At 41.3% G+C, this 24,922-nt stretch overlaps 1 protein-coding gene across 1 annotated transcript in view; it reads left to right on the forward strand.

Moving 5' to 3' along the window:
- STAB2 (stabilin 2) overlaps positions 1–24,922 on the forward strand; it is a 182,662-nt gene that overhangs the window by 17,368 nt on the left and 140,372 nt on the right. Inside the window, exons 4-5 of the mRNA XM_054443474.1 lie at positions 15,954–16,039; positions 17,525–17,594. Coding sequence (XP_054299449.1) covers positions 15,954–16,039; positions 17,525–17,594 — 156 coding nt within the window. The remainder of the gene's footprint in view (positions 1–15,953; positions 16,040–17,524; positions 17,595–24,922) is intronic.

Consider the following 24,922-nt stretch of genomic DNA (forward strand, 5'->3'; position numbering starts at 1 on the left):
GTTCTACTTCTAACAGTTTTTTGAATTTTCAATCCCTAATTGTTCATTGCTAGTTTATGGAAATAGAATTGATTTTGTATATTGACCTCATATCCTGCGAAATTACTAAATTGATGTGTTCTAATAACTTTCTGGAGATACTTTGGAATTTTCTCCATAGACAATAATGTTGTCTGTGAATAAAGACAACTTTATTTATTTATTTCTAATCTGCATTCATTTTATGTCATTTTTTAACCTTACTGCACTGACCATGATGTATTTATCAGTTTTGCATATTGCTAGATTCAGTTGGCTATAATGTTGTTTAAAAATTTTTTTTTTACCCATGGGGGATGTTGGTATATAGTTTTCTTTTCTTATTATGTGTTTGGTTTTGGAATCAGGATAATAATGCTCTCTATATTGAGTAAACTGAGATATATTCCCTCTTCAATTACCTAGAAGAGTTTTTGTAAAACTGATATAATTTCTTCCTTACATGTGAGATAGTATCCACCAACAAAGCCGTGTGGCATGGAATTATCTTTGTGTAAAGGATTTTAACCTTAAATTCAGTTTCTTGGATATAAGAACATTCAGGTTATCTATTTCCTTTGAGTGAGCTTTCCTAGTTTTTTGCTTTCAATAAATTTGTCCATTTTATCTACATTCTCAAATGTATTGACATAAACTTGTTCATAATATTCATTTATTATCCCTTTAATGTCTACAAGATTTGTAGTGATGTCCCATCTCTCATTTCTGTGATTGGTAATTTTCATCTTCTCTTTTTTTTTTCTTATTAGTCTGGCTATAAGTTCATCCATTTCATTCACCAGCTTTTGGTTTCATTTACTCTATTGCTTTTCTAATTTTTATTTCATTAGCCACTGCACTTTATACCTCCTATCTTCTGCTTGCTTGGGTTTCATTCGCTATTATTTTTCTAACTTCTTTACCTTAAGTTGAAAGTTTGAGTCATTATTTAAAAACTTTCTTCTTTTCTCATATAGTATTTATTTAGTGCAATAAATTTCCTTGTAAGCACTGCTTTAAGTGCATCTCATAAATGTTGATATGTTGTGTTTCAATTTTATTCAGTTCAAAATAATTTTTAATTTCCATCTTGATTTATTCTTTGAAATCAGTTACTTTTAAGTATAATATTTTACTTCCAAATAGAATAATTTTTCAGATACATTCCTGCTATTGTTTCCAAATATGTTTCTTTTATTCAGTGAATGCAAATTAAGATATCAAATTTGTGAGATGAAGCTAATACCATGCTTAGAAGGAAATTTATCATTTAATTCTATTGTGGTCAGAATACATACATTATTTGAATCCATTTAAATTTGTTGACTTGTTTTATGACCTACAATATCTCCTGTCTTTGCAACTGTTTCATGTGCTCTTGAAAAATAGGTATATTCTGCCACCTTTAGATGGAGTATTCTGTAAATGTCAATTAGGTCAAATCGATTAATAATGCCGTTCAAGTCTTTTCTATACTTAATAATTGTTTATTTTTATTTTTATAAGAAATATGATTCAATATCCTTAATAATTTTAAGACTACTTGTTCTATTGATTATTGAGAGAGAGGTACTGTATATTTACCTATTTCTCCTTGCAGTTCAATGAGTTTTCATTTCATGTGCTTTGAAAATCTCTTATTAGGTCAATACATATTTATGATTTATGTTCTATTGATGAATTGATTCCATTAACATTATGAAATGAACTTCTTTATCCCTGGTAAAAATGTGTTAATTTGAAATCTACTTCATCTAATATTAATATGAGCTACTTCAGCTTTCTTTTGACTAATGTTAGTGTGCTTTTTTCTCTCCTTTACCTTTAACATAATTGTATATTTAAAATATACAATTTTGTAGGCAGCATATAGTTAGGTTCTCTTGTAGGCAACATATAGTTAGTTATTGCCCTTTCAACTAATATGACAGCCCATGTCTTTTAATTAAGGTTGTTTAGACCATTTATATTTAATGTGTTAGGTTTACATCCATCATCTTGCTATTTATTTTGTTTGTTCCATCTGTTCTTTGTTACTTTTGCCCCTTTGTTTGCCTTCTTTTGTATTAATTAATTCTTTTTTATGATCCTCTTTTGTCTCCTTTGTTGGCTTACTAGCTACACCCTTTGTTTTTGCCAAATTTTTAAATGTTTGCTTTAAGGTTTATGGAATAAATCTTTAACTTAATACAGTCTACCTTTAAGTGATATTACACCACTCTATGCACAAGAATCTTAACAACAATATACTTCTATTTCTACGCTCCTATCCTTGGTGCTATTATTGTTATGTATTGTACTTCTATATATGTTAGAAGCTCCACATTATATTGTTACCAATTTTTCCTTAAACAATGAACCATCCTTTAAATGATTTAAAATATTGGAAAAATATATTTTACATTTAACCACATAATGACGATGTCCAGCATTCTTCATTCTTTTATGTGGATACAGATTTGTATCTGGTATTTTTTTTCTTGATGACCAATTTTCTTTAACACTTCTTGTAGTGCAGGATATCTAGTGATGAATTCTTCTACCTTTCGTATGTCTGAAAAACTCCTTATCTTGCCTTTCTTTTCAAAAGATATTGTTGTTGGATATAGAATTTTAAGTTGACAATTTTTTTGGTTTTGGTACTTTAAAGATGTTGTTTCACTGTCTTTTCAGTTATATTGTTTCTAACAAGATCTGCTGGCCAGGCATGGTGGCTCATGCCTGTAATCCCAGCACTTTGGGAGGCAGAGGTGGGCAGATCATGAGTTCAGGAGATCAAGACCATCCTGGCTAACACGGTGAAACCCTGTCTCTACTAAGAATACAAAAAATTAGCCGGGCATGGTGGCACGCGCCTGTAGTCCCAGCTACTTGGGAGGCTAAGGCAGCAGAATTGCTTGAACTCGGGAGGTGGAGGTTGCAGTGAGCTGAGGTTATGCCACTGCACTCCAGCCTGGGCAACAGAGCAAGACTCTGTCTCAAAAAAAAAAAAAAAAAAAAAGATCTGTTGTATTGTGATCTTTGTTCCTCTCAGCATAATAAATCCTTTTTCCATTTGGCTGCTTTTAATTTACTTTTTATCATGGGTTCTAAGGAATTTTATTATAGTGTGTAGTTTTCTTCATACTATTTGTGCTAGGTATTCTTTGAGCTCTTGGATCTGTGGGTTTATACTTTTCTTTTTTTTTATTTTATTATTATTATACTTTACGTTTTAGGGTACATGTGCACAATGTGCAGGTTAGTTACATATGTATACATGTGCCATGCTGGTGTGCTGCACCCATTAACTCGTCATTTAGCATTAGGTATATCTCCTAATGCTATCTCTCCCCCCTCCCCCCACCCCACAATAGGCCCCAGAGTGTGATGTTCCCCTTCCTGTGTCCATGTGTTCTCATTGTTCAATTCCCACCTATGAGTGAGAATATGCAGTGTTTGGCTTTTTGTTCTTGCGATAGTTTACTGAGAATGATGATTTCCAATTTCATCCATGTCCCTACAAAGGACATGAACTCATCCTTTTTTATGGCTGCATAGTATTCAATGGTGTATATGTGCCACATTTTCTTAATCCAGTCTATCATTGTTGGACATTTGGGTGGGTTCCAAGTCTTTATTATTGTGAATAGTGCTGCAATAAACATACATGTGCATGTGTCTTTATAGCAGCATGATTTATAATCCTTTGGGTATATACCTAGTAATGGGATGGCTGGATCAAATGGTATTTCTAGTTCCAGATCCCTGAGGAATCTCCACACTGACTTCTACAATGGTTGAACTAGTTTACAGTCCCACCAACAGTGTAAAAGTGTTCCTATTTCTCCACATCCTCTCCAGCACCTGTTGTTTCCTGACTTTTTAATGATTGCCATTTCTAACTGGTGTGAGATGGTATCTCACTGTGGTTTTCATTTGCATTTCTCTGATGGCCAGTGATGGTGAGCGTTTTTTCATGTGTTTTTTGGCTGCATAAATGTCTTCTTTTGAGAAGTGTCTGTTCATATCCTTTGCCCACTTTTTGATGGGGTTGTTTGTTTTTTTCTTGTAAATTTTTTGGAGTTCATTGTAGACTCTGGATATTAGCCCTTTGTCAGATGAGTACGTTGTGAAAATTTTCTCCCATTTTGTAGGTAGCCTGTTCACTCTGATGGTACTTTCTTTTGCTGTGCAGAAGCTCTTTAGTTTAATTAGATCCCATTTGTCAATTTTGGCTTTTGTTGCCATTGCTTTTGCTGTTTTAGACATGAAGTCCTTGCCCATGCCTATGTCCTGAATGGTATTGCCTAGGTTTTCTTCTAGGGTTTTTATGGTTTTAGGTCTAACGTTTAAGTCTTTAATCCATCTTGAATTAATTTTTGTATAAGGTGTAAGGAAGGGATCCAGTTTCAGCTTTCTACATATGGCTAGCCAGTTTTCCCAGCACCATTTATTAAATAGGGAATCCTTTCCCCATTGCTTGTTTTTCTCAGGTTTGTTGAAGATCAGATAGTTGTAGATATGTGGCATTATTTCTGAGGGCTCTGTTCTGTTCCATTGATCTATATCTCTGTTTGGTACCAGTACCATGCTGTTTTGGTTACTGTAGCCTTGTAGTATAGTTTGAAGTCAGGTAGCGTGATGCCTCGAGCTTTGTTCTTTTGGCTTAGGATTGACTTGGTGATGCGGGCTCTTTTTTGGTTCCATATGAACTTCAAAGTAGTTTTTTCCAATTCTGTGAAGAAAGTCATTGGTAGCTTGATGGGGATGGCATTGAATCTATAAATTACCTTGGGCAGTATGGCCATTTTCACGATATTGATTCTTCCTATCCATGAGCATGGAATGTTCTTCCATTTGTTTGTATCCTCTTTTATTTCATTGAGCAGTGGTTTGTAGTTCTCCTTGAAGAGGTCCTTCATGTCCCTTGTAAGTTGGATTCCTAGGTATTTTATTCTCTTTGAAGCAATTGTGAATGGGAGTTCACTCATGATTTGGCTCTCTGTTTGTCTGTTATTGGTGTATAAGAATGCTTGTGATTTTTGCACATTGATTTTGTATCCTGAGACTTTGCTGAAGTTGCTTATCAGCTTAAGGAGATTTTGGGCTGAGACAATGGGGTTTTCTAGATATACAATCATGTCATCTGCAAACAGGGACAATTTGACTTCCTCTTTTCCTAAATGAATATCTTTTATTTCCTTCTCCTGCCTGATTGCCCTGGCCAGAACTTCCAACACTATGTTGAATAGGAGTGGTGAGAGAGGGCATCCCTGTCTTGTGCCAGTTTTCAAAGGGAATGCTTCCAGTTTTTGCCCATTCAGTATGATATTGGCTGTGGGTTTGTCATAGATAGCTCTTATTATTTGGAGATACGTCCCATCAGTACCTAATTTATTGAGAGTTTTTAGCATGAAGGGTTGTTGAATTTTGTCAAAGGCCTTTTCTGCATCTATTGAGATAATCATGTGGTTTTTGTCTTTGGTTCTGTTTATATGCTGGATTACATTTATTGATTTGCGTATATTGAACCAGCCTTGCATCCCAGGGATGAAGCCCAATTGATCATGGTAGATAAGCTTTTTGATGTGCTGCAGGATTCAGTTTGCCGGTATTTTATTGAGGATTTTTGCATCAATGTTCATCAAGGATATTGGTCTAAAATTCTCTTTTTTAGTTGTGTCTCTGCCAGGCTTTGGTATCAGGATTATGCTGGCCTCATAAAATGAGTTAGGGAGAATTTCCTCTTTTTCTATTGGTTGGAATAGTTTCAGAAGGAATGGTACCAGTTCCTCCTTGTACCTCTGGTAGAATTTGGCTGTGAATCCGTCTGGTCCTGGACTCTTTTTGGTTGGTAAGATATTGATTATTGCCTCAATTTCAAAGCCTGTTATTGGTCTATTCAGAGATTCAACTTCTTCCTGGTTTAGTCTTGGGAGGGTGTATGTGTCAAGGAATTTATCCATTTCTTCTAGATTTTCTAGTTTATTTGCATAGAGGTGTTTGTAGTATTCTCTAATGGTAGTTTGTATTTCTGTGGGATCGGTGGTGATATCCCCTTTATCATTTTTTATTGCATCTATTTGATTCTTCTCTCTTTTCTTCTTTATTAGTCTTGCTAGCGGTCTATCAATTTTGTTGATCTTTTCAAAAAACCAGCTCCTAGATTCACTGATTTTTTGAAGGGTTTTTTGTGTCTCTATTTCCTTCAGTTCTGCTCTTAGTTATTTCTTGCCTTCTGCTAGCTTTTGAATGTGTTTGCTCTTGCTTTTCTAGTTCTTTTAATTGTGATGTTAGTGTGTGAATTTTAGATCTTTCCTGCTTTCTCTTGTGGGCATTTAGTGCTATAAATTTCCCTCTACACACTGCTTTGAATGTGTCCCAGAGATTCTGGTATGTTGTGTCTTTGTTCTCATTGGTTTCAAAGAACATCTTTATTTCTGCCTTCATTTCGTTATGTACCCAGTAGTCATTCAGGAGCAGGTTGTTCAATTTCCATGTAGTTGAGCAGTTTTAAGTGAGTTTCTTAATCCTGCATTCTACTTTGATTGCATTGTGGTCTGACAGACAGTTTGTTGTAATTTCTGTTCTTTTACATTTGCTGAGGAGAGCTTTATTTCCAACTATGTGGTCAATTTTGGAATAGGTGTGGTGTGGTGCTGAAAAAAATGTATATTCTGTTGATTTGGGGTGTAGAGTTCTGTAGATGTCTATTAGGTCCACTTGGTACAGAGCTGAGATCAATTCCTGGATATGCTTGTTAACTTTCTGTCTCGTTGATCTGTCTAATGTTGACAGTGGGGTGTTAAAGTCACCCATTATTATTGTGAGGGAGTCTAAGTCTCTTTGTAGGTCACTCAGAACTTCCTTTATGAATCTGGGTGCTCCTGTATTGGGTGCATATATATTTAGGATAGTTAGCTCCTCTTGTTGAATTGATCCCTTTACCATTATGTAATGGCCTTCTTTGTCTCTTTTGATCTTTGTTGGTTTAAAGTCTGTTTTATCAGAGACTAGGATTGCAACCCCTGCCTTTTTTTGTTTTCCATTTGCTTGGTAGATCTTCCTCCATCCTTTTATTTTGAGCCGATGTGTGTCTCTGCACGTGAGGAGGTTTTCCTGAATACAGCACACTGATAGGTCTTGACTCTTTATCCAGTTTGCCAGTGTGTGTCTTTTAATTGGAGCATTTAGCCCATTTATGTTTAAAGTTAATATTGTTATGTGTGAATTTAATCCTGTCATTATGATGTTAGCTGGTTATTTTGCTCATTAGTTGATGCAGTTTCTTCCTAGCCTCGATGGTCTTTACAATTTGGCATGATTTTACAGTGGATGGCACCGGTTGTTCCTTTCCATGTTTAGTGCTTCCTTCAGGAGCTCTTTTAGGGCAGGCCTGATGGTGACAAAATCTCTCAGCATTTGCTTGTCTGTAAAGTATTTTCTTTCTCCTTCACTTATGAAGCCTAGTTTGGCTGGATATGAAATTGTGGGTTGAAAATTCTTTTCTTTAGGAATGTTGAATATTGGCCCCCACTCTCTTCTGGCTTGTAGAGTTTCTGCTGAGAGATCCACTGTTAGTCTGATGGGCTTCCCTTTGTGGGTAGCCCGACCTTTCTCTCTGGCTGCCCTTAACATTTTTTCCTTCATTTCAACTTTGGTGAATCTCACAATTATGTGTCTTGGAGTTGCTCTTCTCGAGGAGTATCTTTGTGGTGTTCTCTGTATTTCCTGAATCTGAATGTTGGCCTGCCTTGCTAGATTGGGGAAGTTCTCCTGGATAATATCCTGCAGAGTGTTTTCCAACTTGGTTCCATTCTCCCTGTCACTTTCAGGTACACCAATCAGACATAGATTTGGTCTTTTCACATAGTCCCATATTTCTTGGAGGCTTTGTTCATTTCTTTTTATTCTTTTTTCTCTAAACTTCTCTTCTGACTTCATTTCATTCATTTGATCTTCCATCACTGATACCCTTTCTTCTAGTTGATCGAATCAGCTACTGAATCTTGTGCATTCATCACGTAGTTCCTGTGCCATAGTTTTCAGCTCCATCAGGTCCTTTAAGGACTTCTCTGCATTGATTATTCTAGTTAGCCATTCATCTAGTCTTTTTTCAAGGTGTTTAACTTCTTTGCCATGGGTTCGAACTTCCTCCTTCAGCTCGGAGAAGTTTGATCATCTGAAGCCTTCTTCTCTCAACTCGTCAAAGTCATTCTCTGTCCAGCTTTGTTCCGTTGCTGGTGAAGAGCTGCATTCCTTTGGAGGAAGAGAGGTGCTCTGATTTTTAGAATTTTCAGTTTTTCTGCTCTGTTTTTTTCCCCATCTTTGTGGTTTTGTCTACCTTTGGTCTTTGATGATAGTGACGTACAGATGGGGTTTTGGTGTGGATGTCCTTTCTGTTTGTTGATTTTCCTTCTAACGGTCAGGACCCTCAGCTGCAGGTCTGTTGGAGTTTGCTAGAGGTGCACTCCAGACGCTGTTTGCCTGGGTATCAGCAGCAGAGGCTGCAGAACAGCGAATATTGGTGAACAGCAAATGTTGCTGCCTGATCCTCTAGAAGTTTTGTCTCAGAGGGGTACCCAACCATGTGAGGTGTCACTCTGCCCCTACTGGGGGGTACCTCCCAGTTGGGCTACTCAGAGGTCAGGGACCCACTTGAGGAGGCAGTCTGTCCATTCTCAGATCTCAAGCTGCGTGCTGGGAGAACCATTACTGTCTTCCAAGCTGTGAGACAGGGACATTTAAGTCTGCAGAGGTTTCTTCTGCCTTTTGTTTGGCTATGCCCTGCCCATGGAGGTGGAGTCTACAGAGGCAGGCAGGCCTCCTTGAGCTGCAGTGGGCTCCATCCAGTTCGAGCTTCCCGGCCACTTTGTTTACCTGCTCAAGCCTGGGCAATGGCGGGCGCCCCTCCCCCAGCCTCGCTGCCACCTTGCAGTTTGATCTCAGACTCCTGTGCTAGCAATGAGTGAGGCTCTGTGGGCATAGGACCCTCCAAGCCAGGAGCGGGATATAATCTCCTGGTGTGCCATTTGCTAAGACCATTGGAAAAGCGCAGTATCAGGGTGGGAGTGACCCGATTTTCCAGGTTCCATCTGTCACCCCTTTCCTTGGCTAGGAAAGGGGATTCCCTGACCCCTTGCACTTCCCAGGTAAGGTGATGCCTCACCCTGCTTTGGCTCACACTAGGTGCACTGCACCCACTGTCCTGCACCCACTGTCCTGCACCCACTCTCCGACAATCCCCAGTGAGACTAACCTGGTACCTCAGTTGGAAACGCAGAAATCATCCGTCTTCTGCGTTGCTCACACTGAGAGCTGTAGACTGGAGCTGTTCCTATTCAGCCATCTTGGAACGCTCTCCTCTTCATTTTGTATAGTTAATATTGCTTGTCTTTAAGTTCACTAATCTTTTATTTCTCAGTCTTTAAACTGCTGTTAATTCTATATCTTGTATTTTTATTTCAAATGTTGAGTTTTCATTGGTAGAAGTTAAATTTGGTTTTGTTTATATCTTTCTTCTTTTTTAACTTGCTTATTTCTCTACCTTCTTGAATATATAGAGTACAGTTATAATAACTATTTCTAAATCTTTGTCTACTAATAATATCATATATGTGATCTCTCAGTTGGTTTCAATTAGCTGGTTTTTTCCCTCAGTATTTATGCCTAGTAAGTTTTATTGAATTCAGACATTGCAAATATTACTTTGTTGGGTGCTTCTTATTCTTGTACTTTAAAAAATTCTTGAACTTTGTTCTGTGTCCATTTTGAGGAGTACCCTGTGTTAGAGATTTGTTGCCATTGACAGAGGGCTGAAGGCATAGAGTGGAGCTCTTTGAGAATTTTAAGAAGAAATAATATGAATTTTAGTGCCTGGTGGATAAGTTTACAGAAAATTCTTTCATTGCAACATACCTGGTGGTATAATTTAGGAGCTAAGTTTCCTGTTGACCTCTAACCACTGGAGGCTACACTTTTTACCAAAATAACCTAACTGCTGATTAGTCAAAGTGGCTTTAAGTCAGTGTACAAAATCTCCCTATGAACAGCACTGGCCTTCCACCAGCTGCCCAGTGCTACAGGTTTTTCTGAAGCAAGTCTTGTTCCAGTTAAGTGTTCAGGAACTTTCTTCATGCTAAGTTCATCCACATCAGAACCTTTCTGAAGCACCAGAAACATTGCCTAGTGTCCAGCTGATACACCACACAACCATCCCATGCAAAGGCACATCAACTCATAGGCATTGCTTCCCAGCAGCCTGCTAGGCATAAGAATCTTCACTTCCTCTCTGTTTAGGGCAATCTACATAAATTTGTCCAGCACACCCAGTGGTTCCCAAATATTAATGTGTAGTGGAATTATCTGCCACGCCTATTAAAATGTTCTTTCCTGAGTCTTACACCAGGGAATCCCTATTTGGTAGGTGTTAAGTGTCAGGTTTTGCATAAAATTGTAGCAGGTTCTTACTGCCCAAGGGGATGAAATTGGACTGAAATTCAGCCCATTCTCAGCTTGCCAAGCCATATGCTTTAGTGTGGGCCTGGTATACCAAGAGGAAGGGGCACCTTCAATTTATTTTAGTTTCATCTGCTTTCCAAGCCTAGTGTCTGTGGGGATATATCCACAAGAGCAGTGAGGGTAGGGAAGACTTTTTCTAATTTGCACAAAGGCTCTCTATGCCCTGGCATATTAGTCCAGGGCTTCCAAAAGGGAGATGCCAGACAGGGCTAGAGATATAAGAGATTACTTAGAGGAAACATGTGTTATGAAAAAAATGAGAAGAAAGCCAGGAGAAGCAGAGGAAGACAGCAATGCAGGTCTGACCCTTGTGAACAAGAGAGGAAGTCAAGGAAGGTTGGATGGAAAAGCTTTAGATTATATGCAGGTCTGAGAAAATTTGGTAAAGCTGATGGGGAGTCCTCTAGCCAAAATCACCCAGCAAAGGAAGCCTGCATCTTAAAGTAGTTGGCCTGCCCTGGCATCTCTACCATGCTCAGTCGTGGGCTAGAAGGAGTCATGAGAAGTGTAGTCTCATGAAAAAATAGTAGATTTCAAGGTAATTATGCTTATGAAGTTGGAGATCTAAGAGGTGCTTTTTCATGGCTAGCATACTGTATTAGTCCATTCTCACACTGCTATGAAGAAATACCCAAGCCTGGGTAATTTATAAAGGAAAGAGGTTTAATTGGCTCACAGTTCTGCATTGCTGGGGAGGCCACAGAGACTTACAATCGTGGTGGAAGGCAAAGGAGAAGCAGGCACCTCTTCACAGGGTGGCAGGACAGAGTAAGTGCAAGCAGGGGAAATGCCAGAGACTTATAAAGTCATCATATTTCATAAGACTCATTCACTATCACGAGAACAGCATGGGGGAAACTGCCTTATGATCCAATTACCTCCACGTGGTCTAGCTCTTGACACATGGGGATTATAATTCAAGATGAGATTTTAGGTGGGGACACAGCCAAACTATATCACATACCTAATGAGGAGGGCCTTGGAAATCTGCCTTTGTAAAAGTTCCCCACTCCCAAGGGATTCCAAACACCTTGTCCAGTGAATCACCCTTAGAGGAACACCTGCCTAAATTTTTTAAAAGAAAGGTATATTAACTGTCCCTAAGGAAAAAGAATGTCCAGACTTCCTAAACACAAGGTCACACTCTTGGGAGCTGGGATTGGGGAAGCTCCCCAGTTCCTCTCTGATCAGTGTAGCCCAGAACATGGTTATAGTCTCAACAAATGACTCTGCCCCATGTTCTGCCACATGTGTTATAACAGGAATGAGCTGAGTGGAACAGGCACCCAGAGGATGGAAGTCAAATCTGCCTCAGAGGCAGGGTCAGGGAAAGGGTCTTTGAAGGCGGGAAAAGCACAGGTAAGGAATGGAGAGAAAGGCATGTCTAGAAGAACAGGGAATAGTCTGTTTGGCTGCATGGAAAGAGTGCAAGATGGGGAGATAAGTTGGTTCCATGCTTGGAGGAACAGATTCAGTGGAATGTGAGTTTGGGAGACTGGGATTTAGGCATCATTGCCTGAAAATGTCAAAATACCTGGGAGGACATTTCTGCAAGGTGGCACTGATTGCTGAGTCTGAGGCTGCAGGAGGCCCTGTGTTGTTCTGAGCAAGCCTAGAAGGCAAACTGGGTGTCACCCAGAGAGCTCCTTGTACACCCATTTCTGGGGAAAGGTACAGGGAACAAGAGAGGGAAATAGTTGGGGAGCTGTCACTACCTTCCTAGCTCTGCACAGGGCTGGCCCTGGCACCATCTCAGCTCAAGAGGGGCCTCCTATAAAAAGCAAACAGGAGAAGAACTATTTGATAGTGAACGATTTATGAAGATGCTCTCTTAGCACCCTTTGCTCAACAATGTGAGTGAACTCAAATGGCTCAGTTGGTTTTCAGATTGGCTCCCAAGTGTTTACCTGGTCCCTGCTTGATTCAGCTCTCTCCCGTCCTCTACATCCTCACCTCCTGCTGCTCATCCTTAGACAAAGACCAAAATCTTTAACAAGGCCCTTTCTTAATGATCTAGCTTTTGCCATCTGTTGAGATCAGATCTAAACCAACTGGGCCATTCAGAATTAGATTATTTTTGGTAAATATTGGTAAGTAACACCAAGTACGTAAAGTGATGAGAGCTCTGGATCTCTTCCCCTGACGAGATCTTATCCCAGTCCATGAATCAGTATTACCTGAGCATCTGTTAAATCCACAGCTCTCTCCTCACTAGACTGGTAGGATCATGGAAATAAGAACCAAGTCTCTATGCTCACTGGTGAATATCAAAGATCGTAGATGGTCTGATTCAAACAAGTACCAGTAATTTATTTCCTGAGTGTTTTAACTGTTACAGTACCAATCTGAAAAAACAAAAACTAAAGAAGATACACTCTGAATAATAGTAACTATCATTCGTTAAGCACCTAATATTTCCAGTCCCTACAACAACCTGCCTAGAAGACAGTATTGTCCCCACATACACCTGAACTGAATCTCAGAGCCAGGCATGGACTTTACCAAAAGCAAAGGGTTATAAGCAAAGAGTTTAGCTGGGATTTGGACCCAGAACATTCTGACTGCAATGTCCCAGCTCCTCCCATGACACAATCACATCGCATTTCATGCCACTACTAGCCTAGTTGGTGAGAGCAACTCAAACCAATGTCTTGTTTTTCGAATACTTATGAATATTAGCTACCCATCAGTATTTCTTCCCCTTCCCTTGCCCTACAAACATGCCTGTTACCTGAGCTGTTGTCCTGGGGTGCATACCTGCCTGATAATGGTGGATGTTAGTGATAAACAGTGCCGTAGATTCTGGAGCATCTTTCCAGGTTTTGAGCCTGTCTCTGCCACTGCTGTGGAAATACCACAGATCAAAATCGGCAATTTAGACTGTGTAGTTTGATATTCTGGATGCAGGAAGGAAATGCAAGGAGCCTGAGAGAAAACCATCTACAGATGGATATGACTCCCACCTCTATAGTACCTGCATGTTATGAATGTTCTTCTAAAGAACTAGCCTAGTAACTTAAGGGAGCCCACAGGGTCTCTTTCAGAGAGCTGCCTTTCTTAGTTCTTAGAAGTCTCTTTCTTCAAGAACTGCTGCTATGGTCTGAATGTTTGTGTCTCCCCAAAATTCATATGTTCATACCTAATCCCCAGTGTGATTGTATTAAAAGGTAAGGTCTTTGGGAGGTGATTAGGTCCTACGAACAGAGCCCTTATGGATGGGATTAGTGCCCTTATAAAAGAGACCCCAGAGAGCTCCCTCACCCCTTCCACCAAGTGAAGATACAGTGAGAAGTCACCATCTATGAACCAGAAAACAGGACCTCACCAGACACAGAATCTGCCAGAACCTCGATATTGGACTTCCCAGCCTACAGGACTGTGAGAAATAAACTTCTGTTGTTTATAAGCCACCGAGTCTAAGACATTTTGTTATAGCAGCCTGAATTGACTAAGACAACTGCATTTTTATTTTCCATGGCTGCTGATTTCACATGCCACAGGGAAGATGTGTGGCAGAATGAGCTGTGGCACAGGAAAGCTTATGGCAGAGGTCTTATGTGATGGGGATGGGAGGGAAGGGACAGCAGGAAGGTGGTCACTTCGGTAGAGGAAGGGTAAGTGTGTCTATCATTACCCCTTGCCAGCTGGGTGACTTTGGCCAAGTCACTTAACCACTCTGTGCCTGTTTCCTCATCTAGAAAGTAGGGCTAAAAATAAGATTTAACTTCAGAGGATTGCTGTGAGTTGTAAACAAATGCATCCTTTATTATTATTGATATGGCTTGGCTCTGTGTCCCCACCCAATCTCACCTTAAATTGTAATAATTCTCACGTGTCATGGGAGGGTCCCAGTGGGAGGTAATCGAATCATGGGGGCGGGCCTTTCCCATGCTGTTTTCATGATTGTAAATAAGTCTCAAGACATTTGATGGTTTTATAAAGAGGAATTCCCCTGCACATGCCCTCTTGCCTGCTGCCGTGTAAGACATCACTTTGCTCTTTGTCTTCTGCCATAATTTTGAGGCCTCCCCAGCCATGTGGAAGTGAGTCTATTAAATCTCTTTCCTTTTTAAATTACCCAGTCTCAGGCATGTCTTTATTAGCAGCATGAGAATGGACTAATACAATTATCTAGAACTTCCTGTCTTGTGGGAGGCACTTACCATGCTAACTTAAATGTGGGATAACATTTCATCTTGCCTCATTCACACAGACACATTTCATGGTCATTGCATGGTTTCTGCTTGGTGCTTGCAGGTCCAGATTTCTAATTTAAACAGTCAGAGCTCATCCAAATTGGCAATAAAACCATGTCAACCCAGCACTCAAAGTGTAGAACAACAGCCAGTATAAAAAGAAATAGAATTTATTTTCATCCTCATCACAATAGTACCTTAAACTTCTGTCACTTACCATAATTTTTAATTCTCTATTTGATTGTGGGCATTGTAATTTCTGGCTTTCTAGCTAAATGTCCCCCTGCCCCACCATGAAATATAATGCTTGGCACATATTAGGATATTCCCTGAGTGTTTAGTGAATGTTCTCTAATAAATGTCCATAAAAGCTCCAATTCAGATCTAGAATATCACAGAAGTACAAAAATTTGTGCACGTTAGGAATCAGCTTCTGAATAAAACCTAAATTCCTTTGCTTACCATACTAAGCACTTCATTAATTGGCCCCAACTGTCCCATTTTACCTCATCAGCAACATCCGCCCTCCCACCCCCGCCACAACTCTCACACCCAGCTCCCAAGTCCCAGCCCCACCAAACTCTGTCATTCCCAGAACATGTCATGCCCTTTTACAATTCCAAGACCTTGTACTTGCTATTGCCTCTTCCTGAAATATCCTTTCCTTTTAAGCATAGCCAACTCCTGCTGCACCTTCAAAAGCCCCATTTAAATAACTCCTCCTCAGGGATGTCTCTTGGGCTCCCTAAGGCAGCATCAATACCTCCCTTCTCTGGACTCCCTCAATACCCTGTCTAGCACACCTATGAAGAAGCCTGGCCTTAGTCATGCTAAGGGCTGAGCTTAAAGTCCTAGCTTTGCAACTTATAAACTGTGAGACCTTGGGTGAGTATTTGCAACCTCTCTGAAATTGTCTTTTCATCTGTTAACCAACACCAATAGCAAGTACCCCTGAAGGTTGAAATAGGAGTGATCTAATTTGATCATTGTGAAGTGTACAGCAAACTCTCAAGAAATGGTAGACAGTGTGATACTTTCTAATACAGCACGTGACCACATTGCAGTTCACCTGTGTATACTCCTGCCTTTTCTGTAAAACTCTAGATGACACCAACAGGTTCTGCAATTATTTCTTATCCCTGGCAACTAGCACACTTAGTAGGTGCTTAAGCGCATCCTGGCAGAATGCTTGTGTGCAGTCACGAATGAATACATCTGAGCTGTTTGATTCCCTAGAGTGCCCAGGCGGAGCGGGGTCACCCTGCAATGGCAGGGGCAGTTGCGCTGAAGGCATGGAAGGAAATGGAACCTGCTCCTGCCAAGTAAGTTCAGAAATGTGTTCTTCCTTTCCTGGATTCTGCTCCCCATCTTCTTACCTGTTGATCCTCCTTAAACACACACACACACACACACACACACACACGTGCACACACACATATACAGCGAAGTTCTTAAGCAGTGGAGGTATTAATTTTTTTTAAATGTACAATTTGCAACAAAATGACCATTTATAGCCTGGTGGCCTTTAGGAGAGTCAATTAACTGCTCAATCTTGAGCATATCCACTTGTAACAATGGGTTTGAGGCTGGGAGCAGTGGCTCACGCCTGGAATCCTAGCACTTTAGGAGGCCGAGGGGGGCAGATCACGAGGTCAGGAGATCGAGACCATCCTAGCCAGCATGGTGAAACCCCGTCTCTACTAAAAATACAAAAATTAGCTGGGTGTGGTGGTGGGCAACTGTAGTCCCAGCTGCTCAGGAAGCTGAGGCAGGAGAATTGCTTGAACCCGACAGGCAGAGGTTGCAGTGAGCTAAGATTGTGCCATTCTACTCCAGTCTGGGTGACAAGAGCAAGACTCTGTACCCCCCCTCCCAAAAAAAAGTTTGAAACAATATCTGTGTAATAACATTTGTTGAAAAAGTAAAATGAAGCCATATATGTGAAAATACTTTATGACACTATATAGGACTATAGAAATTGGTGTCATTGTTAATATTAATAATCACTATTAGTAGATGACCCTTATGGTGCTATCCTCTGCATCCTTTGTGAACCATTAGGTTTACCAGTTCAAGATTTTCTTTTACCAGTTGAAGACTTTCTTCCTTATCTCATGAAAGTGACTTTTTGCACATTTCAAGCCCTAGGGGATTTAAATACAAGGAAATCCTTCTGAAAAGGATTGAGCTCAACTGTCTTCAGAAATGCAAAACTGAGGTTGGGCAGGTGGCTCACGCCTGTAATCCCAGTACTTTGGGAGGCAGAGGTGAGCAGATCACTTGAGGCCAGGAGTTCGAGACCAGCCTGGCCAACATGGTGAAACCTGTCTCTACTAAAAATACAAAAATTATACGGGTGTGGTGATGTGCACCTGTAATCCCAGCTACTTGGGAGGCTGAAGCAGGAGAACCTGGGAGGCAGAGGTTGCAGTGAGCCAAGATCATGCCACTGCACTTCAGCATGGGCGACAGAGCGAGACTCAGTCTCAAAACAAAAATGCAAAACTGAAAGCATTTTCCTTTCACCCTTGGGCAAAGTTGGGATATGGCTGCTAGCACTTGCTATCTATTTATATCTTTGGACTGACAAAGCAGCTTTCTCCTGCAGAGCTTCAGACCCTTAGTACAAAATGACATGGGGATTAATGTATGCAATGATAACACAAATAAACAGAAAGAAGAAGCTCTAGGAAAGGCACAGAGGGAAAATATATTTGAAAAACAAATGCTGAGTTGGAAATCCAAGGCCTTCCTGGGTACCATGGGTCACCTTGGGTCTAATGTCAGCCACCTGGGGTGTTTTGCAGGAAGGGTTTGGTGGAACAGCCTGTGAAACCTGTGCTGATGACAACTTATTTGGACCCAGCTGTTCATCAGGTATGTCTGATTTTTGTGTAATAACCACATTTGTAAGGGTTGACAGTCCATGAGAAAGAATGCTCCTTGAGGAGAAAACACTGAATAGTTATGTGTGATAAAAAAGAAACTTCAGCAGAATTAAATTTAAAGGAGTTTAATTAGGCAATGAACAATTCATGAATCAGGCAGTTCCCGGAATCACAGCAGATTCACAGAGACTCAGTGAAGCCACGTGATGGAAGAAGATTTAGAGACAAAAAACGGGAAATGACATACAGAAATCAGAAGTGAGGTACAGAACGGCTGGACTGGTTACAGCTCGGCATTTGCCTTATTTGAACACAGTTTGAACACTCAGCAGTATATAAATGATCGAAGTACGGCTGCTGGGATTGGCCAAGACTCAGCTATTGTTACAGGTGCGTACTCCTAAGTTAGGTTTTCAATCTCGTCTACCTATTAAGCTAGGTTGCAGTTCATCCACAAGGACTCAAATATAGAAGTACAGAGTCCTTATCAAGCCATGATTAGTTCACTTTAACATGTGTAACCAAGTCTACATAGAGAAAACAAAAAGATGACAACAAAGCTGGTAAATGCAGTCATTGGAAACAGAGACAGTGTTTCCTGAGGTTCTCAGCCCTGGCATGTGCAGTCAGCTACTCCCCAGAAATGCTTCCAGGCATCTTTATGACTCCCTCTCCCCAGGCTCTAGGATTCCACCACTGCCTGTTCCTTGCCTGCCCAGCTTTTCTCTGGGATCTTGCTGGATCCTGGTCTCAGCATAGATCCATAGGCTTCCAATTATACCGTGGGCCCCACCTAATTCTAATGGTTCCCTTCCTTTTGGGAGTTCACAAATAATTCCCTAAGGTGGTCAGAGATTGTTGCTCCAAATTAAAGAAACAAATTTGAGACTGGCTTGTTCACTCTCTTATTTTTGGCTGCCCCCAGAAGTAGACTCTGAGATAGAGATTTCAGTAACAAGTAGTTAGTTTATTTGAATGGTGATCCCAGGAAACACGAGGATGTGAGGAAGTAATATGGGGAAAATAAACAGGATGTTATTAAGCCAGGTGCCACTGTGGACCACTGGAGGCTGATGCCCCGGGGAGCTCTGGGGGTCGGTGCAGAACACACAGCTCAGTCATCTCACCCGAGGGGAGAGGAGCCATAGCGTGGTGGGCAGAATAATGGCTCCCTGAAGACGTCCACATCCACATCCAAATCCCTAGCACCTGGGAATATGGTACCTTACATGGCAAAGATAAGTTAAGGTAGCAAATAGAATTAAGGTTGCTAATCAGCTGACCTTAGGATAAGAGATTATCCTGGGTTATCTGGGAAGGCCCAGTGTTAATCACAAATGTCCTTAAGGATGGAGAAGGGACGCAGAAGAGGAGTGTCAGAGTTACGAAATATGAGAAAGACTCGATCTGCCAATTTCTGGCTTTGAAGAAGGAAGAGCCATGAGCCAAGGAATGTGGGTGGCCTCTCGAGGCTGGAAAAGGCAAGGAAACATGTTCTCCCCAGAGTCTCCAAAAAGGAGCACAACACTGCCAACACCTTGATTTTAGCACAGTGATTTTGGATTTCTGACCTTCAGAAATGTAAGACAATAACTTTGTGTGGTTTTAAGACACTAAGTGTGTGGCAATGTGTTACAGCAGCGACAAGGAATTAATATACATAGTCAAGTGGGGAGAGTTTTTCACTCCCTGCCACTTAGAGTGTTTATAGGGAGCACCCAGGCCAAGCGCTTATCCTAAGGTTCACACAAAACCCTCAGGCTAAGAGCTGTGGATCCTGGAAGTTAGCTGGAATGCTCACAATCGCAGTCAGTAAGGTCTAAAGAATGTGGGCATGGTAGAAACAGGGTCTGCTAGATCCACGTCTCCCAAAAAGGAATATATTGGGTAGCTTTTTGCCAACACCACTTGGGCTCTGACTTTCGTGGAAAAATTAAACTCAGTAGAAAACTGCTTTGATTCAAATATTTTTGGCAAGAAAACCTATGCACACACAGCACATCCCACCCCCATAAGTTTGCAAACTCTGTAATAAATTTTATCTGCAATTGCAGAGGCATTGCCTTGTTCTAATCCATAAGGTCCTCTTAGGCAGGTGCTGTGGTATGTTTACCTCCAGAACCTTCTACCTGCTGCCTGCCTGGTAGACACTCACTACACTGTTGCTGGATGAATAAATGAGTGACTGAGTATATGACTAGGTGAATCAATGAATGAATTATCTAGTTTGCTCCAGTGATGTTCTCCTGACCCAGAAGCATGGTTTTAGAACCCAGGCTTTAGACTCAGACAAGGTTTCAGCTCTAGGCCTGCAAATCATGGAGACATAGGTAAGTTTATGAAGCATGCTATCTGTGTCTTCATCTGTAAAGATAAAAATAATATTGCCTCCTTTAGAGAGGATTTAATGGGATAATAAGTGCATAATAAATGTTATGATTATTATTCCCTAGCATCCCCTAATCATAGGTGTTTCTTCACCCACTGTTCCATAGAGATTATTTCATAAGACTGTTAGCAAAAGCAAATTTAAAACAGATATTGGGGCTGGGCTCAGTGGCTCACGCCTGTAATCCCAGCACTTTGGGAGGCTAAAGCTGGATCTGTTGAGGTCAGGAGTTTGAGACCAGCCTGGCCAAAATGGTGAAACCCCATCTCTACTAAAAATATAAAAATTAGCCATGTGTGGTGGTGCACACCTGTAATCCCAACTACTTGGGAGGCTGAGGCAGGAGAATCACTTGAATCTGGGAGTCTGAGGTTGCAGTGAGCCGAGATCGTGCCACTGCACTCCAGCCTGGGTGACAGAGCAAGACTCCGTCTCAAAAAAAAAAAAAAAAACGGATATTGGTATCCCGTGTGGTTCTAAAGTTAAATATTACATTAAAGGACAGCAACTAAAATGTAATCAGTCAACTATATAGAAATAGCATGTTTCCTCCCAAATTTACCCTTCCCTGCCATTTAAGAATTTAAATCACATATGCTAAATAAATATTGAATTGGAAGGAGTAAATAAAGCATCTAGCTTTGCTTAATTCCAAAGAAAGCCTAGTAATTGTCTGGAGATGACAAATTAGGAAGAAGACCCATGTTATCTCCAAGACACTGGTGTTGGTTACTGATGAGCACAGATGCACAGGGAAATTCCCAACATTTCCAAATAAAGGAAGTATCCTCCCTTCACACTTAGTGTCATGGAGAAAGGGCAAGTGAAGGGGAGAATGATGGTCTCAACACCTAAATTTTTTGTTTTATACTTTAAGTTTTAGGGTACATGTGCACAACGTGCAGGTTAGTTACATATGTATACATGTGCCATGTTGGTGTGCTGCCTCCAGCAACTTGTCATTTAACATTAGGTATATCTCCTAATGCTATCCCTCCCCCCTACCCCCCCACCCCACAACAGTCCCCAGAGTGTGGTGTTCCCCTTCCTGTGTCCATGCGTTCTCATTTTTCAGTTCCCACCTATGAGTGAGAACATGCGGTGTTTGGTTTTTTGTCCTTGCGATAGTTTGCTCAGAATGATGGTTTCCAGCTTCATCCATGTCCCTACAAAGGACATGAACTCATCCTTTTTTATGGCTGCATAGTATTCCATGGTGTATATGTGCCACATTTTCTTAATCCAGTCTATCATTGTTGGACATTTGGATTGGTTCCAAGTCTTTGTTATTGTGAATAGTGCTGCAATAAACATGCGTGTGCATGTGTCTTTATAGCAGCATGATTTATGATTTATCATCCTTTGGGTATATACCCAGTAATGGGATGGCTGGGTCAAATGGTATTTCTAGTTCTAGATCCCTGAGGAATCGCCACACTGACATCCACAATGGTTGAACTAGTTTACAGTTCCACCAACAGTGTAAAAGTGTTCCTATTTCTCCACATCCTCTCCAGCACCTGTTGTTTCCTGACTTTTTAATGATCGCCATTCTAACTGGACAACGCCTAAATTTTTAAATAAGAAAACTGGAAACTTAAACTGAGACCCAAGCGAAAAACCTCCAAGCTCTCGATTCCAATAGGACTTTCTGTGATGATAGAAATATTGTCTGTTTGCACTGTCCCATACAGTAGCCACTAGCCACATGTGACTATTGAGCACCTGAAATGGGGCTAGTGCAACTGAGGAGTTAAAATTCAAATTTCACTTAATATCACTTAATTCAAATTTAAATAGCCACATGCAGCTTGTGGCTACCAAATTAGACATCATAGCTCTAGGACGTAACAATTAAGAGAACAGGCTTTAAACTCAGCCTGACCATAGTTTGAAACAGACCCTAATTGCTGTGTTACCAAGGGCAAGCTATTTAAATCCCCTAAGACTTTCTCATCTATAAAACAGGAGTAATAACATCTATTTCATGGGATTGACAACTAAGAGCAAAGCTCTTAGTATTATGTCACAAGCACTCAATTAATGGAAGTAAGTATTAAGTGAGGACAAAAATAATCCAACAGCAAGCAAGTCACTGATGAATGAATGGATGAATGAATGATTCAGCGATGCCTGGTCATTTCCCACTGACAAGGACTATGGAGACTGCAAACCTTTTCATCCAGGCATCCACTGGGTGCCAGTGTTGTGTCATCCAATGAGATGTTGGTCCCGGGAGGTGGCCATTCTGCCTGTAAGTAGGACAGCTCTATTAGGTGCATTTTATTTTTAACGCTGGCTGTAATCTTCTGAGGGAGCACTCTCCTACCAGACTGCTTGTTGGTTTAGAGATGATTTCGAGCTGCACCAGCCAAAGGTTTTCATCTCTGTGGCCAGTGCCCCAGCCTGCTCAGTGCCTCCTTCCCAGCTAGCCAGATTGCAAAGCCCGTTTTCTCTAACATGATCCCCAAATCAATCCCACAACCATATACTGTTAAGAAGAGTCACTAGTATTTGCTGAGCACCTGCTGTGTGTCCGACCATGTGCAGAGGGATTTCTTTGGATCCTCACTACAACTCTCCAAAGGAGGTGGGGGTTCTCCTTTTATGGATGAAGAAGCAGAGAGGGTTGCTCAAGGCCATGCAGCTATTATGGAGGCAGAGGCAGGATATGACCCCACATATGTGACTCCAGAGCCTGGGCCCCTAAGCACTGCCCCAGTCTGCCTCTGGTGAGTGTCCATCATACATTACACACCAGACAGGTGAAGTGGATCCTAAGAGTGATGAGATTAGGTGCCCAGTCCCAAGGAGCTGGAAATGTGGGTGACAACTGTGATGATGCAGTGTGCACAGCCCAGACAAGATCCTATGGGAGCACAGAAGAGGGAGCAGCTTACTCTGCTATGGCGCATGTCACAGGAGGCTGTGCATACCATCCCTCTGCCTAGCATGGCCATGGCTTTCACCACTTAAAAGTCACACACCCAAGTTTTATGTGTCTCTAGAGATTTGCTGAGACTGGTTAACAAGTACCAAGGGCTCTTTCAATGATCATCTGGGAAACCCTCTGCCACTTACGTCTCCTTCCCAAGGGCATGTTCCTGGGAGCAGCTGGCAGCCTGCAATGCAGCATCAGAGGCTTCCAAAAGCTGCCAGTGCCAGGCAGTCAATCCAGTATAGAGGCTGTACTGGAAGATAGCATGAAGAGAGAGGCTCATGCCAGGGCCATGGGCCAATACCACACAGCCAGGAGGGCAATCTTAGTAACAAGGACAACACTTGTAATTTGCATCTGAGTTGGGAGCAGGAGCCCTCTGTGCCCCTCACATTCCTCCACTGGCTGCATGACAGCAATTAGGGCAGGAATCATCACTGTATCTCCTAGAGCCTGGCTTCCCACTACACTGTGAGCTCCTGGACTTTAGATATTTTCAATTACTGACATGTTGTATACCTAGTGCCTAATACAGTGCCTGCTACTAGGTAGGAACTGGGTAAATATTTTTGAATTGAATTGAATCTTCTCCACTGAGCCCATAGTACACTCCCTCCTCACCCCACTTATCTCCATAACCAACTTGACTGCTCTCCAGAGCTTGTTTATTCCAAAAATCCACAGCCATAGGTAGATATCAAAGTGCTTGGCTAAAATAGAAACAATGTCAATTGAGTTTTGAAGGGAGGATGACACTGCAAATCCAATTTAATTCTTCAGTTATTTGAGGGACTAGTTGAGCTAGTTGTCTCCCATTTGTTCATGTGTGATACACTGGTATTAATGATACCTACCTCAAAGGATGTGGTAAACATTAGATAACGCATGACAACGCACTTGGCAAAATGCCTGATAGATAGTAAGCACTCAATAAAGAGAAGTGTGGGGCCTTGGGTGCAAAATTTAAGGAGGCATCAAAAAAACTCAGTAATCAAGACCAATAACTGCACTGATGTCCTAGGGCAGCTGCAACAAAGTACTACACACTGGGTGGCTTAAAACAACAGCAACTTATTGTCCCAGTTCTGGAAGCTAGAAGTAAAATATCAAGGTGTTGGCAGGGCCATGCTCCTTTTGAAGCTTTTAGAAGAAGGTCCTTCCTCGCTTCTTTCAGCCTCTGGTAGCCCCAGCTGGTTTTGGTTGTGACAGTATCACTCCAATCTCGGCCTCCCTCTTCACATGCCTCTTCACCTAATATCTATGGCATCTCCCCTTCTTATGAGAACACCAGTCATATTGAATTATGGGCTCACCTTACTCCAGTATGACCTCATCTTAACTCATTACATCTGCAATGACCCTATTTCCAAATAGGGGCATTCTGAAGTACTGGGGATGAGGACTCCACCATATTATTTTGGGAGACAAAACTCAACCCATGACAATAATACTTTACAAATTATTGAATGAAACATCAAAATGCTAAATAACAGCAGGATGCAGCTCTGCACTTGCACAACCCTGTTTCACTCTCCTCACCCTAATCCTGGCCCTGCCGGACAATGTCTTTATCTAAAATGTAGTTGCGTAGTTGTTGGTGTTGTTACAGGGCACCATAAAAGATGCGGGGAAATACAGAGGTGGGGAGGTCATTCCAAGCAGTTCCAATCTAATAGGGGAGAAAAAATACATAGATTGAGAAAGAAAACAGCAGCCATGACAGCGGTCCCCTGGCTGCTGGCCTAGTTGCTACCAGAGAGGCTATGGTCTTCTGCTTGCTGAGCATAAACAATTTCACAGAATATCACCATCAGAAAAAAGACTCACTATATCCATGGAGGAAAAACAAAAACTAGGCCAGGGAATAATCATGTCTGAACAGAGACTCAACAACAATGGACAACCATGAGAATTACCCAGCAGCTGCCTCTCCTGGCTGACATAAGAGCCTACTGATACTTCTCCCAGAATGGCTCACCCTTGCTGCTGA

Source organism: Pongo pygmaeus, chromosome 10, assembly GCF_028885625.2.
Source record: "Pongo pygmaeus isolate AG05252 chromosome 10, NHGRI_mPonPyg2-v2.0_pri, whole genome shotgun sequence".
NCBI lineage: Eukaryota > Metazoa > Chordata > Mammalia > Primates > Hominidae > Pongo > Pongo pygmaeus.